Raw genomic sequence first — 19,945 nt, 5'->3', positions numbered from 1 at the left:
CACGGGACCCCCTCAGAAGGTCCACGCCCATTCTCTGATCACCACAGCTGTTTTGGAGACCTACACATTATTAGAAAGGTGGTCATAATGTTACGGCTGATGAATGTACCTGTGCTCTGGTCAAAGCTTGGATCAACTTTGTTAGGTTTCACCTCGATTAGCCGATAAATGTGGATCAACAACCAAGGAGGTCGACAGTTCCACCCTGGAGCCTTCGTCTCAGCCGTAAAGTCTGTCCGGTCAGGACAGGTAGCGGTGGCTGATACTGTCAGTGTGAGCGCCCCCTGATGGTACGGAGCTGTATAGCTAAGGAGGCACACAAGCCTCAATACACATTTGCAAATCGCTGCACACGTTGGTGGATCTGCTGCAGCATAAGTGTAGCAAATGTCACATGTAATAACAATCTAGAGGTCTGATAATTACAGATCACATATTTACAGATCTGTCTACACATATAAATCAACGTACGCATTTGCAAATGTATTTATTTTACACATTTGTGGATCGAAATACAGATTCACAAATGCTTCTTCTACAATAATGGCCCCTTAGTCGTTAAGGACACGGGAGCAACACTGAAAGAAGGTGGTGAAGAACTGGGCAGCTGAGTTCAAGAAGAAGAGGATGAAAGCTCCACTAAGTGTATGAGGATTAAGTTGACAACAGACTCTAGACATGTGGGTTTCAGGTGGGCTGCAACCACAGATGGTCCTTTCTAAACCCTGACTCCCCAACAGTGTTTTAGAACCAAACATGAGACGTCTTGAAGAAACTCTACAAGTCCAGTCGCTCTTGTTTCAGCTTTGTTTGTTCGATATCCTTCAACCTCAAACGTATCAATCACCCTTCGTCCATTTTAAACTCTCGCTATGGTGCAACTGGGGCTGGTGTGTGTGATACTGGTGTATATTTTTGTTATGATATTAGATTATGATTTTAATATATAGCACTGTTTCAGATGGGACTCTTGTCAGTGTTGCTGCGTGATGAAGTAGTCGTGTCTACTTTTTATGCAAAGCTCAAAGTTGTGAGACACACGTATTTAAATAATTTCACAGCCCATACGACATGTCTCACGTTGAGAAGTGATAAAAGTCACTGCACAGGTTGAAACATAAACTGTATAGAAGAGATTAGTAATAAATGAATGGAAGAGGCCACGTCAGTCTGCTTCTACAGTCAGTGACCTATCAGCCAATCAGAAAACAGTATTTCTTGTTGCCAGGTGAAATGGCTGCACGATAACAGCGAAATGCTGCACATGTAAAGAAGAGCTTCAACATTTATGTTTTTGTCCTGAAAATCAAAAATAAAACTATTTATTTGGTTTAAAGGAGTTTGAAGATAATTTATCAGCATTTTACTCTAATAAAGGACAAACACACTTCACCCTCAGGATTGATCAATAAAAAAAAGAAAAAGAAAGAAGCTAAGTACAAAACCTTAAGGGCCTGTGTTGGATTTCTAAAAGATGTTTGTGAAATTTGAATTTGGACTCCTACTCTTTGAATTCTGATTCCTCACTTCATTAGAATCACAAATCACAAACCTCTTTTACTACTAGTGTAAAACTAGTATAGAATACTACTTGTATTCTACAATATTCACTCATTATGACAACGAAGTAGTTCATTAAGTCAATCTACTGCAGTACTTCTTCTCTCAACCTGTAGAAAATGTTATGAACACTTGATTATGCAGCAAAAAAGAATTTTACATTTTACCGCCCTGGTCCAAATCACTGAGGAGGCTGTTTTAAGTGGGACATGAGTTAATGTGAATGAGTGGAAGAGAAAAACATAAGACAAGAAAGTTCAGTCCAGTAGAAACAGTCAGACCAGTTCTGACATTTGGTTTCTTTTCTATCTGACAAACACCAGCAGTAAAGCAGGCGGAGGAGCTGAGGCTGCGTCTCCCTCGTTACCTTGTTGTGTTAATCCCTGAACGGGCCTTTAGTGTGTCTGCGTTTGTGCGCTCGCTAATGATAACGTGTCCTGGTTGGACTGGAAATAGACGGAGCGAACTCAAGAGATAAACAAGGACGTTCACCCGCGCGCACGTCGGCGTCCGGCCCGAGAAGCAGCAACGCACAAAGACACGCGGAGATGCAGGCGCACACCAGAGCACAGGACGCACAAACACACACAACAACAACACACAACAACACACAGAGCGGAGCCTCATTAGCAGAGTATGTCAGCTCCTCCCCTGTCGACAAACGAGCCGCAGCAGCTGACCTGCAAACACGCACACACACACACACACGCACACGCACACACACACGCACACGCACACACACACACACACACACACACACACACACACTAAACGCCTCACGCTTCATCTCAACATTAATACATAAAGTGATAAATAATAATAGCAGTAGCCTACATGGAGTTTTCAGATTGTGTTAAGCCAGATTTAGGCCTCGTGTCTAAATAATTGAGCAGCGCGTCGAGGACACGGAGACACGGAGACACAGCTGTGATTGACTGAGTGTCTTTTTACGTATCAGAGGCTCCAGCAGGGCGGCGACGCTGTAAACAACACCGCGCATTTATCAGTCAATTTGTGCGACGCTTTGCCCCCGTGAACAGAGCAGCAGAGAGACATCTGGTCCTGAGTGAAATACCTGGCGGACAGATTGGTTTTTGTTTTTTTTTTTTAGATGGGGGGGGGGGGGGGTTCCTTAAGGAGGCGGGAGGGACATTAGTTCACGACATAAACGATGTACGAGCTACGAGCCCAGCAGGAGTCCAGGCGGACGGAGGTCGCTGAGAGCTCACAGCAACAACCTGTCACATTTCTCTCCGTCTTCAACACATGATGAAATGTATCTGATATATTATTTAGCCGTTATCCAGCGGGGAGAGAAGCAGGCGACGCACAAACTTAGATTCACACATGTGGAAGAAATGAGCCCAGAAAAAGGCCACGCAGATGGAAACCACCTCTGTGAGGCGACACCAGGATTTTAATTGAGTTTTTAAAAAATTAAAGACCAAAGCAGAAAGACGTGAGCTGCTCCTCATCCTCACTGCTTATACGTTTTCTTTCTTTCTTTCTTTCTTTCTTTCTTTCTTTCTTTCTTTTTTCCATCCAGCTCATCCTCTACAGGTGCAGACGTGTCAAAACGTCCTAATTTAAGACTTTAACTGCAAATAATTCAGTGATTATTAGTTCACTGAACTGGGACAATGAACATTAATCAACACTGATTCGTTTGTCATCAGCGTAAATGAGTTGGACTTAGAACAAATGCTAAGTTTCAGTCACAAAACAGACAATCACAACCAGACACAGACAGACAATATTATGACAAAACATTTGACTGACAATTATATAAAAACACACTAATGGACCCAGAACCCAGAGAGTATCAGCATCAGAACATTATTCACGTTATGTGAGTGCACGTCTGGTTTGTTTTGACCAGTGTTTGAGATTTGATTTGATTTTAAAAGTTTCTGACGTGTGACAGTAACTTGTTCCAGGATTGTGTTGCTCTTATGTCACACACTCACTTCTCGTTAAAGTTTTTTTTTCTCTGGGTGAATTCATTCAGTGGTGGAAATGATCTATCAAACTTTTTTTAGGACATTACAGTGATGTAAATAAAGAGGTTTCCTCTTCATTCTGTCTAAAATGTAACTGCCTCCATAAAGACTTGATAGTTTTTACTGGACGTGTTTCCTGGTTGGAGCAGAAGTAACATGGTTTTAGTAGAAGAAGTTTCAGACAAATCTGTACTTGTTTTCCTGCAGGTTGTTCATAAAGCGTTTTGTAAAAAGATAATTCATTAAATGTTAAAGAGAAACACGTTGAGATGTTATTCACACCTTATTATGAAAGTGTGATAGTATATTACTGGTGCAAAGAACCATCTGAGATCAAACTGTATGTTATATTTTCTAAAATTTAAACATATCAGCTTTTATACATTAAAATGTATTTATTGCATCATCATCATGTTAATGTCATTGTCTCTGAGAAAAGTTTAAAACATTCAAGATAAGTCTAAAAGAAAAAAAGATTATTTGTATCTATGAGCTGTTACAGCCAAATATATCGTCAATAAAAAACTGAATTATTTGTTTAATCTACACATGACAACTGGAGACTGCAGTTAATAATTCTGACTGAATTCAGCTTTCTAGGAATCTAAAGACTGAGAATAAATTCTAATGGTAGATTTCTTTAGTTTATTACATTTATTTTGTGCATTAAAACGGGGTGAAGAGCAGGACTGAGGGCTGTATTTGCCTCTGTCGTCCATCAGATGGCAGCGTCGTGACTTAATCTCAGCAACAGCCTCCAGGACTCAGCTCCACGTGTTCATGGAGGAGGAGGAGGAGGAGGAGGAGGAGGAGGAGGAGGGTAAAAAGCACCAGAGGGAGAGAAAAAGAGAGAGGAGGAGAGGAGAGGAAAGGGAGGAAACAGCTGGTCCACAGCCACCATGTTGGACCCCCGGGGTGTTCTCTGACTGACGGGCAGTTCTCATGACAAGAATGAGCAGATGCTGACTGAGACGAACAGTTTCTGCTGCAATCACGTAAAACCGCTCTGAAACAAAGTGTTCGCAGCGACGCTTTTCTAGGAGAGAACACGCTCTGTTTACGGGAAACAGCAAGAATCAAAGGGAATAAAACGGCCTGATTCTTTCTGACGGGAGAAAAATGCTCCATCAGGCACAACATTATGACCAGTGAGTGACGTCCGGACCTGGTGCTCATTCCTGTGGATGTTACTTACATGAAACACCCACCCAGACCAGACCAGACCCCCCAAACCCCTTTATGGCAGCAGTCACCCCCACTAGGACGCAGCCAAAAAATAAAACACAACCAAGAACATCTCAAAAAATCCAAATTCACTAGATCCTAAACTGATATAGTATCTGTGGGATGATCCTCAGAGGCCCCGCCCCTAAAAAGCATCCTCATATAATCTGAGTGTTTTTAAAATACTTTTCCTAATGTACTTTTTTTGCATGTTTTTACAGATTTATTCAGTTTTTCTCGTTCATATTCATATTTGTGTGCACTTAAAGAAACTACTACAGCATGAAATATGAGTCACGAGGAAAATGTTTCCAAAAACCATTTATAAGGAGGCTAACGAGCTGCACTTATATGCTGCTTTTCTGATTCAATGGATAAACTACGTTACAGTTTGTCTCTCGTTTGCATAGGTTTTTTGCATGTCTTTGAGTTTGTGTGCACTTCTATGCATGAATGTGCTTTTCCTCCGTCCTGGCTCGGTGACATTCGGATGACATCATGTGTCCAGTCAGCAGTCCACCATGCTAAGCTAGCAGCTGTGAGGTAAAGCTCCCTCATGCAAAAATAATAATAACAAAAAAAAAAAAAAAAAAGGTGATGTAATGCTGCTCAGAGGAAAGAGAGAGAAAAAAAAAAACCTACATCAGCTGAACGTCTCAGCCTGCGCTGGAGGAAACTGAGTGCAAACGTCACCGGGCCGTCCTGCAGCGTCACCCGGAGCTGATGTCACCCTCCCAGCTGCACCGACTCTGACTCTTCACCAAAAAAATGAGACGCAATCTCAGCGGAAGGTTTCACAGCTCTGGTGTCGCGCTGATGTGGCACAGACGACCGTGTTTGTTAAACGTGAACGGACAAGGGACACGGAGGATTCATCGTTCAGCAGCTCCAGCTTCCTCCACCCTCACGTCTCCCTCGCACGCTGGGTGACGGAGGTTCGCATATTCACAAGCACCTAAACGGTCAAAGGACACTTCATTAATGTCCGTCCATCGCTAGAGTCCAGCTGAACCACGTGTGGAGGTGGTTTGACCTCAGCTCATGGTCTTTAACGTCCTGGGTCACGTTACTTCCTCATTAATCTTCTCAGGACTCCTCAGATTTAGCTTGATTTAGCATTTCTAAACCGCTTCACTGGGAACAACTGGGCTAAACTCCAAGTACCTAAACTGGACGTCCTGTCAGTCCGAGTGTTTTATCAGCAGTAGCAGCACCAAATAATCCTGCACTAAAAAACACAGAAGCAACGTCACACTGCTGCCTTCAGGGAACATTCTGTCTTCCAGATATCTTAATCAACACCAATCAGTTCTGCACAGATTAAGAAACAATGTGTGGAGGCTATAGTTAGCTAGCTAGCAGTGTTTTAGCATTTGCTATTGGATTGTTTATTGCCACAGAAGTTTGATCACAGGAGTCTCTTACAGCTTGTCTGCAAAACATATTGCTCCAAATATCAATATCATCGCTGAAGTTCTCCTTCCTGAGTTCCTCCTGGCGAGAAGAGTCTGGTTGTTGTTCCGACACAACACGAAATTACGTGAACAGCTAATTACTAACTGAACGTTGGACATGTCTCTGCAAACCCAGGGGCGTTATTCTGCATTATTGGCCTTTGAAAAGCTTGCTACATGGTTTTGGAATCTGGCTGCAGGGATCTGCTGCTGAGTATCTGAGAGTCCGGTACGAGGCTTCGCTTCACAGTCAACACTCCAGTCCATTCTGAACGAGTGCTACGATGGTGCTGCTTTCACACACGAGAGGCGAGAGTGCTACAAATTATCAGGAGGCTGGTGATATATAGAGAAAAGCTCATGTCTGACACTTCCGTGGCACCACTGGATACAGTCAATGGCTGCTCTGAAAACCTCACTGAGCACTTCACAAAATCATGCGGCACCGATGGAGTCGCAGCTTTAGTTAAACCATTAATTTTATATGAAGGTCGGGGTCTGTGCAGGTTATTTGGTGCTTTTGAACACTGGAAACGCACACACACACACACACCTCATATTAGCCGCTACGCTCAATAACACAAGCATAGAAACGAATGACATAAACATTTCATGCATAGGACGTAATAATGGGGCTGATTTTAATGATAAGCACTAAAAATTTGACTCTTTTTCTCATAAATAAAACCCCAATATTAGAGAATTAATGATTTTATTGTGTCATGGCTGAGAGATTAAAATATGGAGTTATAATATATATATATATATAATAATATATAAGAGTCAATGGGACATTTTGGTCACAAGATGGTAGTACATTTTAAATCTGATGCTACACAAAAACTAATAATGCAATCAAGTCAATATTTTAGACAATCGTGGTCAAACCCAAGACTGATCTGAAAATAAAATCCCTAACCTCCCAACATTAGCTTCACGGACAACAGCTCATTTTTCAGGTTTTTCACAAAAACAACAGTAATTTCAAGTCATCAAACTGGCATTTAAAGGGTTAAAATTCCTCAAAATTATAGATTTTTTAGATAGATTTAGTTTTGTTAAGTGCTGGAATGGTTTCAGAGATATATGCAGAAAAAATCAGAAAACAATATTAATCAGTCAAGTTTTTGGACAACAAGGGCACAAGAGTCTGGTCGTTTTTTTTTTTTTAGAGATAGACTTTGTTGCACTAATACAGTGAAAATGAAGAGGAAAAATTTGGGTTAAATCTTTCCTGAACAAGGAGAAACAGGCTGAAGCCACAGGATATGTGGAGAGGGTTGTCTGCACCTTTTTAGCCACAAAGTCCAATCTGACAGATTTGAAGGTGAATCTGTTTTATAGCAGATTTTTTTTTTACCCTAAGAGCGTGATCAAACATTTCATCTGGTAACTTTCCACTCGGCTACGTGTCTGGAATAGAATCTGACAGCACTGAAGCTTGATGCCCAGTCCACTCACTGCAGCCAGATAATGGCTCAGAGCAGGAAGACGTCATCCTGGAGGGAAAAAAATAAAAAAATAAAAAAACTGCCTCCTCGTTACCGACTTTTCCGATTGAAATGTCAAAACTACAACAAAGTCCCTTTCCAGAGCGTTCGGTCGAAGCCTAAACTTTGCAAGGGAAGCCCGCAGCGGAACGTCAAATCACCGCCGCCCTGCAGCTTCCTCAGCAAAGACAGAGCAATTATTTGAAATTAAATCGCAGCTACTGTTGAGCCGGCAGCGAGAACAAGGTGCGGTCTGACAGGCGGTCCGCTGGGGGAAGCACGGAGGAGCCGTGGAGCCGTCCACACCGGTCCACACCAGCCTTTTATCATTAACCTTTGAGAATGTCGACTTTTAACAAGCTCACCGCTCTCCCTTCTCTCCGCTGCTCTTTAATGTCTTAGTTGAGCCGACAGGTGAGTTTCTTCACACAGGGTTTATACTGTATATAATAGACTATATATAATATATATTTCTACCCGGCAACAGTAAAAGTCTTCACTACGACGGCTGCTGAAGCTGTGTTTTCTGAATCACAAGACACATCCACAACAAACACAACCTGTCATCTTGGTCTAGAACTGCTGGTGGTGATATAATCATTCCTTCATTTATTATCTGTTCATATTCATCCTCTAGAGTCTAGGGGGTTGGGAGAGGATTAAGCTTAGGAACAAACCTTGGACAGTCTCCAGTCTATCTCAGGACTAACAACGAGAGACAAACTATTCACACTCACACCTACGACCGATCTAGATCTAGATCCATCAATGAACCCAACGAGCATGTGACACTGGGAGGAAGCCAGAACATGCAAACTCCACCCAGAAGGAAAAGCCCCAGTCGGTCCATGGGTTAGAACCAAGAACCTTCTGGCTGTGACGCATCAGTTGCTGCGTTTCCATTCCCTCTAGACATGCACAAAACCTAAATACTGCAAAAGAGAATCCCAAAAAAAAGAAAACTCTCAAATATCTAAAGCTAAAACACTTCACGCTCTCATGAGGTGGTTTTTCAGACGTATCGATGTAAAAGTTTATCACAAAAGTGCAATGAAAACACTTTTTTGCCATTTCCTCGTCACCGGAGATGATGCAGGGGGTCATGTGACCCGTTGATGAGAATTTAAGAGAGTTATAAAAATGGAAACACGTACAAACAGCAGTTCTACTTTTATCAAAATTTCAGAAATATTTCGCTTTTATTTAGCGAAGAACTGTAACGGAAACACATCTTGTGATAGTTTAAAAGCCAAAAAACCTTTTTATGATATGATTGTCCATCTACAACTTCATAAGTAAAAATAAGGTGGATGTCACTAAATGTAGATGTTTTAATAAATACGTTTTTTCTAAGATGTTTTGGATTTAGAAAATCTGAGATTCATAGGTTCATCATCTATACTGATGATATACTCATGTACCCAGTACATGTTTAATGGTGGAGCACACTCTCCATGTATGTTGGAGAACATGACTCTATATTTAGGAAGTTGAAGCAGAGACAAATCAGAAATGCTCAATATAAAGTATTTCTGAGTCTTTAAAACGTCTCTGCTTTAACTTTCATGCTTATTTTCTGTCGTCCGGGGCAGCGAGAAGGAAATATCTGCCACAATCAAAGGTGGAAGGTGTTAATATTAAAACAGTGACCTCAGCCTCGGCCTCTAATCTCTGACGGAGCCTTTTTCTAAAGCCTCCTTTATCTTCTGCACCGTGATGAGTTTTAAATCTTCACCATCACGCCTGCAAAGCCCAACACTTTAAAGCACAGCGAGGCCGGACTGACCTCGAAGGGGAGAAGCATTCCCCTCGGAGAGCGTGTGACACTGCAGCGTACGTCCAATTAGTTTGGACGCACTGAGAAGGTTGAATTTCATATCGCTAGAACTCTCTGTGGACCCTCCATCTGCAGATCCTCTGACAGCTGCCTACTGAGGCTCATCTCCCAGGGTGCACTGCAGCGACAACAAGACTCTGCAGCTCAAAAAAAATAAATAAATCAGGAGAAAAACTGTGACGAGAAACTTCTGCAGCACGTCGACGTTCCACGGACGTTTAAAATCAGTGCTGTGACTGGTTCATGTTTCTCTGCACAAGAACAAAGTCTAGAGCATGAAGTGAGTTGCAGATACTATTGGCTGGTAGCAAATAAAAGCTAAAAAAATGTCTGAGTAAAGAACCTCCAACAATCATCGAATGAAAACTAATTATTCCAGAAATTCACAGAAGGGAAGAATTATGTTTTCTGTAAGATACGCCACCAAAAAAGGAGGAGAATGTTGGAAAACCTGGATGTCATGTGACAACGTGAACGTATTAGTTTTTGATTTTGGTTTTAATTGACCATTAGGACGCAAAAGAAGTGCAGTTTTTTCCCCTGATGTAACTCGTTTCTTTTTGAGCCAAGCTCAACCTCACACTATCTGATTATTATAATGACCCTGTCTATTTTTTTGCTGCAATAATACAAAAATAAGGTTAAAAAAATACTCTATTTACCTGACAGTATGAAGAATATCCCGGAAACGAAGGCGAGGATGGTGCGCTGTGGACGGATGTGTCCGATGTTGCTGATGACGAAGGCGGTGAAGACGAACAGGAGGGAGACCATAGGGAAGGGAGTGGCCGTTCGAACCATTTCTGGAGGACGAAGCGAGAGAAGGTCGGGCAAAAATTACAATGCAGCAAACACGAAAAAATAAAATAAACATATAAAAAATAACCTGAAAAAATTGTCTGAAAAGTTACTGACTTATTCCCTCTGAATTATCATTCAACAGTCTGTTGTATCAGAATGAAAACCATCATCTTAACATCCTAAGTCAGGGGATCATGCAAAACATTAACCTGAGAAACAGAAGGGTGTAAAGCTTGTTATAAAAGTAGCTCGCAAGTCAAAGAAGATTCAGAGACTGGACCAATCCTCACTTTACAAAAGAAAAGAAAAATGACTTTAAAAATAAAGAAAATCAGAATATCTAACAACACAACTGTTTGTTTAAGACAAGAGTTAACAGATCGATACTGAAGTATCGATACTTCCGATACCAGCTCTGAAATCGATTCTCAAATCAAAATATCGATACTTTGGATACTTCAGTCATTCAAGGTAAAGGTTTTCTGTTGTTGTGTTAGCTTGGCTATAAATTAAACAAATAAATAAGTTACTCTGATGTCTTGTATTCTTTGTGCAGCTCTGATTTTTGTTACCAGCCTGAATTCTACTCAGCGTCGGATCCGAAAGGAAATCGGTGGCATCGAACATTCAGTATTTCAGGCATTTTCAGGTACAGCGTGATTTCCAGCGTGCACTTATTTGCAGAGTTGAGCTGAGTAAGGCCTATGATTTATTCAGGAGCCTCTCCCACCGAGCCGCTGCAGAGTTATGACTTGTGTTCCCACCTGAGGACATTTATCTAGCGTTAAAACGGGACCACATGTGTCCCACTCCCCTCCCGGTGTCTCCAACAACGGCGTTCGCTTTACTTCAAAGAGACAGAACAAACCGCGGAGTCAGGGAGGGAGGGGGGGAAACACTTTGAGGCCGGTTCACAGAGTCAACACCTTAAATGATTAAAAGAGCTCAGAGACAAAAACAGCTCCGTGGGGATCTTCCTCCAGCTCAGAATTCATTCACAGATCGACTGAAACACAGAAAAAATATGTTTTCAGTGCTTAAATATAAATGTTTCATGGGGGCTCTGGGGTTCGCGGCGCAGAGGTTGTAAGATGATATCTTGAATTACAAATACATGTTGGTGCAGGCGAAACAAAACACACAGTATTAAACTCATGTTCTGCAACTTTTTTTAAGACACTACGAGTCTGGTGTAGCGTTAATTCTTAATAATACTTTAGGGAGGATTCAGTCGCCCTTAAAACTGACCTAACGACGCCAGAACCTTTCACAACAGACGAGACTCCAAACAGACGGATTCTATGAGCTGATTCATCGTAAACAAATTCAACTCATTCAACACGATTTGTTTTCCCCTAAACACATAAACACTGATTTCTGCTCATTTCAAAAATATTCAAGTTGTTTTTTTTCTTCAGAACAAATAGATTCAGTTCTTTATTTACCTCCTGAGACCCTGCGTCCTCATGTGGGGACGTTAAGTTTTAGGTTTGAGGCAGCTCATTCTGCTTCATTTAAACTTTCATCCTAGAAACAACCTATAACTTCGCTAATTAGCACGTACTCGATTGAGGACGTTGGGACTTTCAGACGTGAAAATGAACAGTTTTATATTTTGTCACATATCAGTAACTTTATTATGATACTGAGTGAAATAATCCCAGCGTCCACATATGAGGACATCATTTCTTTCCAAAAACTACTTCCCGTTCAAAGACGATGCTTAGTTTTTATATGTCTAGGTAAGAGAAATGGAGAAATTTAAAATGCAAACCAAACAAAAGCTCAGGTCTTAAGAGGTTAAAAACTTGATTAGAATAATAAATTATGATCAGTCTTGGAACCTGAGATTATGTTGTTTCAACAGTGTTTTAGAAGATTGTATAAGTTAATGAGTCTTTATAATATATATTCATTAATTTATTTTCCTTTTTCAAAGTCTGTTGCTGGAAAGAGTTTAGTGGTGTGTTTGGGTTCATAGCATTTGTATTTGTGTTGTAATGTTCTGTATCAATGAGGTAGTTGTTGTCTCTATAATGTTAGTTTGTCAAATACGTTTAAAAAAAATATCCAAAAAACCCAGAGGCTAAATCTCCCCTGTCCCTAAAACCTAGTGACGGCCCTGCTTCAAAACAACACTGTGCCACAAAAAGTTTTTTATGGATTCTGTGTAAACGATTGGGTTCTGAAAAATTTGCAGGTGAGGAACCAAAGCTTTTGTGAGTTTAAGTAGATTAATTAGAAAATGGGAAAATATGTCGATTAGTTTGTCTAATGTCAGTGCATTTCAGTGACTGACTGCTCAGAAAGATGTTTGAAACCTCCGTGATGTCGCCTTAAATAGTGAAACGTCTCCAGCTGTCGTCATCTTGGCCGAGCCTGACTCCAATTAACTCCAATTAAACTGAGGCCAGTACAAAAAAAAGGGCGAAGAGGTGGAGCGTGAGGAGCAGGGGCAGATAGTCAGGCTCTTCATTTTAAATATCTCTAAACCTTGATAAAATCTGAGTTCTCTGCACAGCTCTGCACCAGCCTGTAAACATATTTCTTCCGGTTGACTGATGCGTGGAGCCGGCCTCAAGTAGACGTTCGAGGAGCTGCTTTTTAAACCTTTAGGTTTCACTTTTACGCCCTGGAGCTTGACTGCACGGTCTCAGCCGAGGTTTGTACTGCAGCTGCTCTCTTGCCAGAACATTTTCCACTGGAAGGGGAAAAGTTTTAAATGGACTCTGAAAGACTCTGAAAGACTTGGATATCAGCAAGTTTTGTCTCCATGTTTTAAAGAGGGAGGCTGCGTTCGGAAGGTTAAATAAATAATAAGTCTCTCCGCTGGGAACTGATTCCACTCCACTCAAGCCGCTGGACTTTAGGTGGTGAAGGACAGAAGAGATTTGCATTAGTTTACATCAAAAATCTGCTGGAGAAGCAACGTGTTTGAAGCCACATACCGCCAGAAAAATAACTTTAACTTTAAAGACGAATAAACGCAGATTTCTCCAGAATGATTCAGTCACTTAAAGTCGCATCCTTCCACTATGTTTAGTCCAGCCAACGTGCACGTTCATGAAATGTTTTTCATTTGAGATCGTACAAAAAGCGAACGCCATGACAGCTCCTACAAAAGCATGTGGAGCTCCCCCTGGTGGCTGGCTACAGTACAGGTCATAAGCCCCGCCCCCTCCTCTATGTAAGTGGATAGGAAGATAAGAAATTTATTAAATTCTTAAAAGAGAATTGAGTCTGGCTCAATCATTTTCATAACAAGAGCAAAGAGGTGATTTTTGTGAAGACTGAGGAATAATTAATGTATATGAAGCTGATCTGCGAGAGGAAAATAAATTATTTTATACTTAAATGAACTAAATTGCCATAATTGAATCATATTATCCCAGTAAACACGTAACGACTAACAAGTATGGACGTGACTCACTGAGGATGTTGGCCGTATTTTCTGTCGTGATCTCTATCTCTGGCTCCGTGAAATACTCTGAAGCGACACATCTGCCCTTCTCAGGTCCTGGGGGAGGAAACAGAAATAATAAAAAAAAATGAACACACAGCGAGAAAGAAAGAAAAAAGAAAGGAGATGAGTGAAGCTGTTGAATATTTGCACTAACTGGGGTCAGAAACAACACAGAAGTGTGGGCATTTAGGAAATAAAACCAACACCAGAGGACGACGGACGATACTGAAATATCGATACTTCTGATACCAGATCTTTATGCTCTGCAGTCGATTCTGAAATCAAAAATATCGATACATTTGATACTTGTAATGTAGGAACACGGTGGAAACTATTGGTCTCATTATTCTACTTATTTCTTATTTTAATGTTTTTGTCATTGTCACATATTTTGTATGATTGTGTCTCTGTTTGGTTTTTCTGTTGCTGTATTATCTCGACTTTATAGTAAATGAGGTCACTACCTCAACATACGTCAGAGTTTGATATAAATTATGGAATTTTACTATCGGAAAGGAAACTGGTGGTATCGAACATCACTAGTGGAGACAAACAAAAAGCTCCAGAAGGAACAAATAAGGAAAGAGGTGGAAGAGAAATGGCAGATGGCGAGAATAAAACAGAAAGAGGGAGACGGGAGGATGGAAGTGAGAGAAAAAGTGAATTAGAGGCAGAGACAGATGGAGGTCGAGGGGTTCAAAAACAAGCTCTGAGCCCAGAGAGAGGGGGAGAAAGGGGAGGAAGAGGAGAGAGGATCTGAATGCAGACGCAACGATTAACCTCAAAACGTAGGCGCAGAGACACAGAGAGAGGAAACACACACACATATATGTAGAAATATAAATATACACTTCAGAATATATCAACACAATGATGCACACATGTAAAGATCGGCCGCACACACTCGGTTGTTTCAAATGCCACCAGCGTTTTCCCTCCTCTGACCTTTTGTACCAGGCACCAGACAACAGGGAAACAAAACATGGCCGCCTCCCCAGAGCATCGGCATCATGACCCGGCACACACACACACACACACACACACACACACACACACACACACACACACACACACACACACACAGCGACAGCAGTAAGGACATATTATTATTTTACACACACACACACACACACACAGTGCTGCTGCTGCTGTTTGTTTGCTGGTGTGTGACTGTGAATTAAAAAAGGAACATTTTGCCTCTATTATATTCAAGCATCAGATCATTAGCTGCCTAATAACAGGAATAATTATTATGTTAACAAATTCCACAACTCTTATTTATGCTGAAATTAAAGTTAATGAACTAGATTGTGCAAACATATTGTTTTTTACATTTTTTTTGTGTGTCTTTATTGGACGAATTAGCGAAATTGGAGAAATGTCACTGGCTGGACTTGAACCCCTGCCACCGCATTAAAACATCTCTGTCGCCTTTCTGCAAAAACTAAAGGCTAAAGTTCTTCCCGTGGGTTTGCACTTATTGAAGAGGCTGCAGCCGCGTCCAGCTAGCGAGCACGTTTATGAACGTTTGAGATGATAGATTAGATATAAAGTGGACGCCATGACAGCTGCTCCAAAGGGAAGCCAAAGCAAGCGGAGCTTCCCCTGGTGTCTGGCTGCAGCATAGTTCATATAAGCTCCACCCCCTTCATTTTAGTGGGCGGGACTTGGACCAAAAAAAAAAAAAAACACTGAAATACACGTCACGTTTCGTTTAAGTTCGTTATATGACGCTATAGGAACATAATTATAATAACATTTTTCCAACATTTACTTGTAACTGTTGGAGGTAGAGCAGAACGTAGTCATAATAAAAACAAAAAAACGGAGCAGGCTGTGGGCGGGGCATTGATATCATGGCTCCGCCCTCAGACCGTACTGGGTCCAAACTTGGAAGATGGCGCCGCCCGTATCCCTGGGAAAATATCATCAGTTTGGCCAGTGACAGGAAGTGGAGACACATCGTCCATATTTATATGAGTAGCTCCCCCTGGTGGTTGGTTGGAGTATAGGTTATAAGCCCCGCCCCCTCCTCTATGTTTGTGAATGGGCCAAACTAAAACACTAAAATACACCTATTTAAAATAGTGTTTTAGAGGATGATTGTTTCACAGCTTCTATCTCCACATCGTCACGCACACCTGCCTCCATCTGATCATTTCTTTCTCAATTTTCCAGCCGGCTTTCATCCTGACAGTTGCGGTAAGTAAGCAGCCACACTTTGACAAAAGAACTCGTGATGGTGAACCACAGAGCGAAATAAACGGCGTGAAAATGGACCAGCAGGATTCTCAGAGGGTGGAGGGGGCGACTGTCACACTCCGACAAACAAATCTGGTGTGAAGACGCCGCGGCGTCGCGCTGCGCTGTGGGTTCCTTAGCTTTGTTCTGAGCAATATCAAATGAGGAGGGATTTCCAGAAACTAAATGAATGACATCAAACCAACCTGCCACGAAGCAGACTCTCCACAGGCCGGAGTGCAGCGCCATCTTGACCTCGGTGGTCTGGTTCTGCTGCAGGATGATTCCTTCCTCCATCAGCAGCCAGTAGTCGGTCGACACGGCGACGCCCACCAGCAACAAACCACAGGCCCCGAAAACGGAGGAGAGCAGCGTGAGAGCCCTGGTGCTGAACGAACTCATCTGAGGAGCAAAGAGGAGAAGACGGCAGGGATCAGCGGATCAGAAGCATCACGAGGCATTTTATTTTATAGAAGAACAAGAAAAGGTGACGAGAGGACGGCGAGAAACGGATTTGATTTATTGATTTTTACATTTTAAAATATGCACAAGCAGAGCAGGACATGAGGGCGACGGCTGATTTTAATCCATCTTGACTTTCATTGACTCGAGCTGTTAAATATGAATGAATGAGAGAGAGGGAGAGAGAGAGAGAGAGGGGTGGAGAACTTTGGAGGAACTGTTTAAATGTTGAAAGTATCTAAACCACAGCGTGATTCTTCAAATTAACAGAACAAAGACGACGTTCCCAGAGGAAAAAAACAAAAAAAACGATATGTGGAAAACTTCAAATTAACTTTTTCATGAAGTAAATCAAACTAAGAACGAGGCTCTGACACATGAGGGACCGCACACTGTCACCAGCGAGGGACGGAAACAACAAAGACACGGCGTCCACCCTCGGGACGGAGCAAAATGATGAGTTTCTTCTCATCACGGCGGAGACATCAGAACGAGGAGCAGGAGGAGGAGGTGTTTAATGCAAACAGCTGGGAGTTTTCCCCCATGAATAAAAATCAGACGAAATCAGAAAACAAGTCCAAACTGGAAGCGAACAGATGGCAGAGGAGTTTATGTTGCGCCGACACTGAGTCCGGCTTGTTTAAAACATTAATCAACGAACCCGTCAGATTCTCTGATAATTAACCGTCCACAGCACGAGACGTTAATTAGACGCGATACCGATGAGAAAATGGGTTTCATTAATTAAAAAATGATGATGACGTGGAAAATCCACCTTTATTTTAATCTATAAACATGTTTTTATTGAAAACACGACATGAGAAAAACAAAACTTTACTTTTACATTTTACAGACTCATGTGAATGAGGAAAGTTTTAATTGTAGTTCATAATATGTCAATATATTACTATACTATATATACATTTGTAACTAAACTACCTCATTCTTACACCATTTTTAAGATTGTTTTATTTGTACTTTTATCTTATTCTACTTTTTTTCTCCTTGACTTGTATTTCATGTCTGGTCACACTCATGTTCTCTGTTATCTTGAGACTTGTGATCTTGAATCTTGAATCTTGAAATACACGTTATCACAGTGTCACTTGTAAAATGAAAAAACTAAATATTATCTTCCAGGAAAATATATATTGGTTGTAAACATATCAGGGTAAATTCAGAGTGGCCCAGTATTGGTACATGTTTCACTTTCATATTCACGTATAGTTACTTTATAGCAACAAATACATTTTTAGATTTTGCAAAAATAGAAATTCATAATTTTTTCTCCTAAAGGGGTCAGTTAGGATTAATTGGAAATGGAACATTTGTAGTTTCAAAGTAAAAGATCTGTTTTCAGTATAAAACTGTAAAAACATGGATTTTATATTTCTACATTCTATTATTATTGAGGAATAAGGAGTTAATATACTATTATTAGATATATTGTTACTCTGTGATACTGTGCTCCAGTAGTATTTGGTTTGCTGTGGTGAATGTGGTGTAACATTATGTTTTTAATCTGCAGTGAGGTTTGAGTTGGATGCACGGTGACGGTGTTGGACGTAGAGCTGAGATCATGTCAGGCCTCCCGGTGACGTGCAGTGCAGCCTGAGCCTCACTAGGGGGCAGAAACGCTGCCTCTGCATCCGCAACTGTTGACGTGCAGAAAGAAACATCTTCTCCTCAGACAGAGACAGATTGACACACGGACTCATCTCATCCATCCAGTCAAAATGGAGGTCACATTCACCGGGAGGAGCCTCTCGTCTCCCTCTCACAACTAAACACAGGCACAAAAACCTCCTCGCTTTTCTACTTCATCGTCCGACATCTGTCTCCGAGTGAACTCCTTTCACATGGACGTCACTCAGTCCACAGAAATAACCTGCGTCAGATGATAGTAAGTGACAGGGCGCCTGCAGCAGAGCGCACGCTGCTGATTAAAGCTGAAGTCCAATCACGTTAATGCCGTTCGATAATACGCGCCGCGGGCTTCATGTGCGTTTATGAAAAACAGATGACATGCAGCGGTGTCAGTGAACGGGACATTAGATCCCGCTGAGATTCCAGGCTCAGTTAACACCCAGATAATCCCTGTTTACGTCTGAGCTGAACTGTGATATTTGTTCTGTCATTGTTCGCCTCCTGCAGTGGTTTAGGTTATTTATACGTGGAAGCAGCTCACAGATGGCGTCTTATGTGTTTTTAGCTGAGAGCAGAAAAGCTGGGGCCACTTTCAAAACGGATTTTATGTTTTTAGAGGTTCTAGGGATGTTTTATCTGACTCTAAGGTCTCTCTGGAGACTTTAAATAAAACACAAAAAAAAAGATTCTTTATTGTTTCACCTTCTCTGTGCAGATTTTAAAGGATCTATCCATGAGTTAATGACTAAAACCTTCTCCCACGGGGTTAGTTTTACCTGAGGACGTCCTGGGCTTCAGATATTACTCGTCTACATCCCTTTATCCCGTGAGAATGCGCCACATGAAACACAAACTCCGTGTTTTACTCAGTTTCCGTTCCGTTGTTCAGGCTCTGCTACTCCCCACCTCATTCCACCAAATGTCACAGACGGTTTTAATTCATTTACAAATTATAATGATGATAAAAATATACTTTTGATATTACTGATCCCGGGGAAGAAATGACCGAGGACCTGTCAGTATTTAAATCAGCTCCACCTTTACAGATGAACACATTAACAGTTGATTTAATGGATTCATCCCTGCTCTAAACGGGTGAGTAGTTCAGAGACAGTTAAATCTCTAACATCCAAACTTTCTATTATAGCACATCCTTCATAATTCTTAAGAGACAATAGGCAGAAAAAAGTCTTAGGTTTCTCGTTTAACTATGAAATGTATTCATTTCTAATTTACGAGAAGTATGGCAGGTGATGTGTCATTTTTACTTTATAAATCACAGACATAGATGATTCACATGGGACTAAGATCTTAGACAATCTGTGATTATTAGAATTTACCAGGGGTCCCAGATAAAACTAGTCCCGTGCAAACAGGGCGTAATACAACAGCCACAAACTGCAAAAGTGTTGGACCAGGTGGGTTTAAACAAAGCTTGATGGGTTTGGATTTTATTTTTAGGGTAGAAATTTGGTGCAAAAACATCTTTTTAGTGCATTTGCTTCTTCCTGAGACGATCAGTCCCTCAGACTGATGCAGAGACATCGGCCTGTTCCACAGATCAAACTTATTCTGCTACACTTGTGTTCGATTGCCACCTATTGAATTATCACTATAATATACCTTCACATGATGAGCGGTGTTTGGTGCAGTTGTTTGAGCTTCAGACGTCTTCCTATCAGCTGCATGTGAGTAGTTGTGGTGTTGCATGATTCCTGTGCTTCAGCTGCATTGCTTCTCACACACAGCTGTGTCCAATCAGGCCG

The 19,945-nt window shown here is 41.4% G+C and overlaps 1 protein-coding gene across 2 annotated transcripts in view; it reads right to left on the bottom strand.

Moving 5' to 3' along the window:
* The window catches only part of cacng7a (calcium channel, voltage-dependent, gamma subunit 7a), a 75,149-nt gene that overhangs the window by 6,118 nt on the left and 49,086 nt on the right, over positions 1–19,945 (bottom strand). For both annotated transcript variants that reach the window (XM_047605840.1, XM_047605839.1), the window contains exons 2-4: positions 16,277–16,472; positions 13,797–13,883; positions 10,228–10,368 (exon numbers count right to left, since the gene is read on the bottom strand). In XM_047605840.1, coding sequence (XP_047461796.1) covers positions 10,228–10,368; positions 13,797–13,883; positions 16,277–16,472 — 424 coding nt within the window. The remainder of the gene's footprint in view (positions 1–10,227; positions 10,369–13,796; positions 13,884–16,276; positions 16,473–19,945) is intronic.

The sequence above is a fragment of the Mugil cephalus genome, chromosome 14 (genome assembly GCF_022458985.1).
Source record: "Mugil cephalus isolate CIBA_MC_2020 chromosome 14, CIBA_Mcephalus_1.1, whole genome shotgun sequence".
NCBI classification, from domain to species: domain Eukaryota; kingdom Metazoa; phylum Chordata; class Actinopteri; order Mugiliformes; family Mugilidae; genus Mugil; species Mugil cephalus.
Note: the sequence above shows the minus strand (reverse complement) of the source record. Positions and strands in the feature narration are given on the sequence as shown.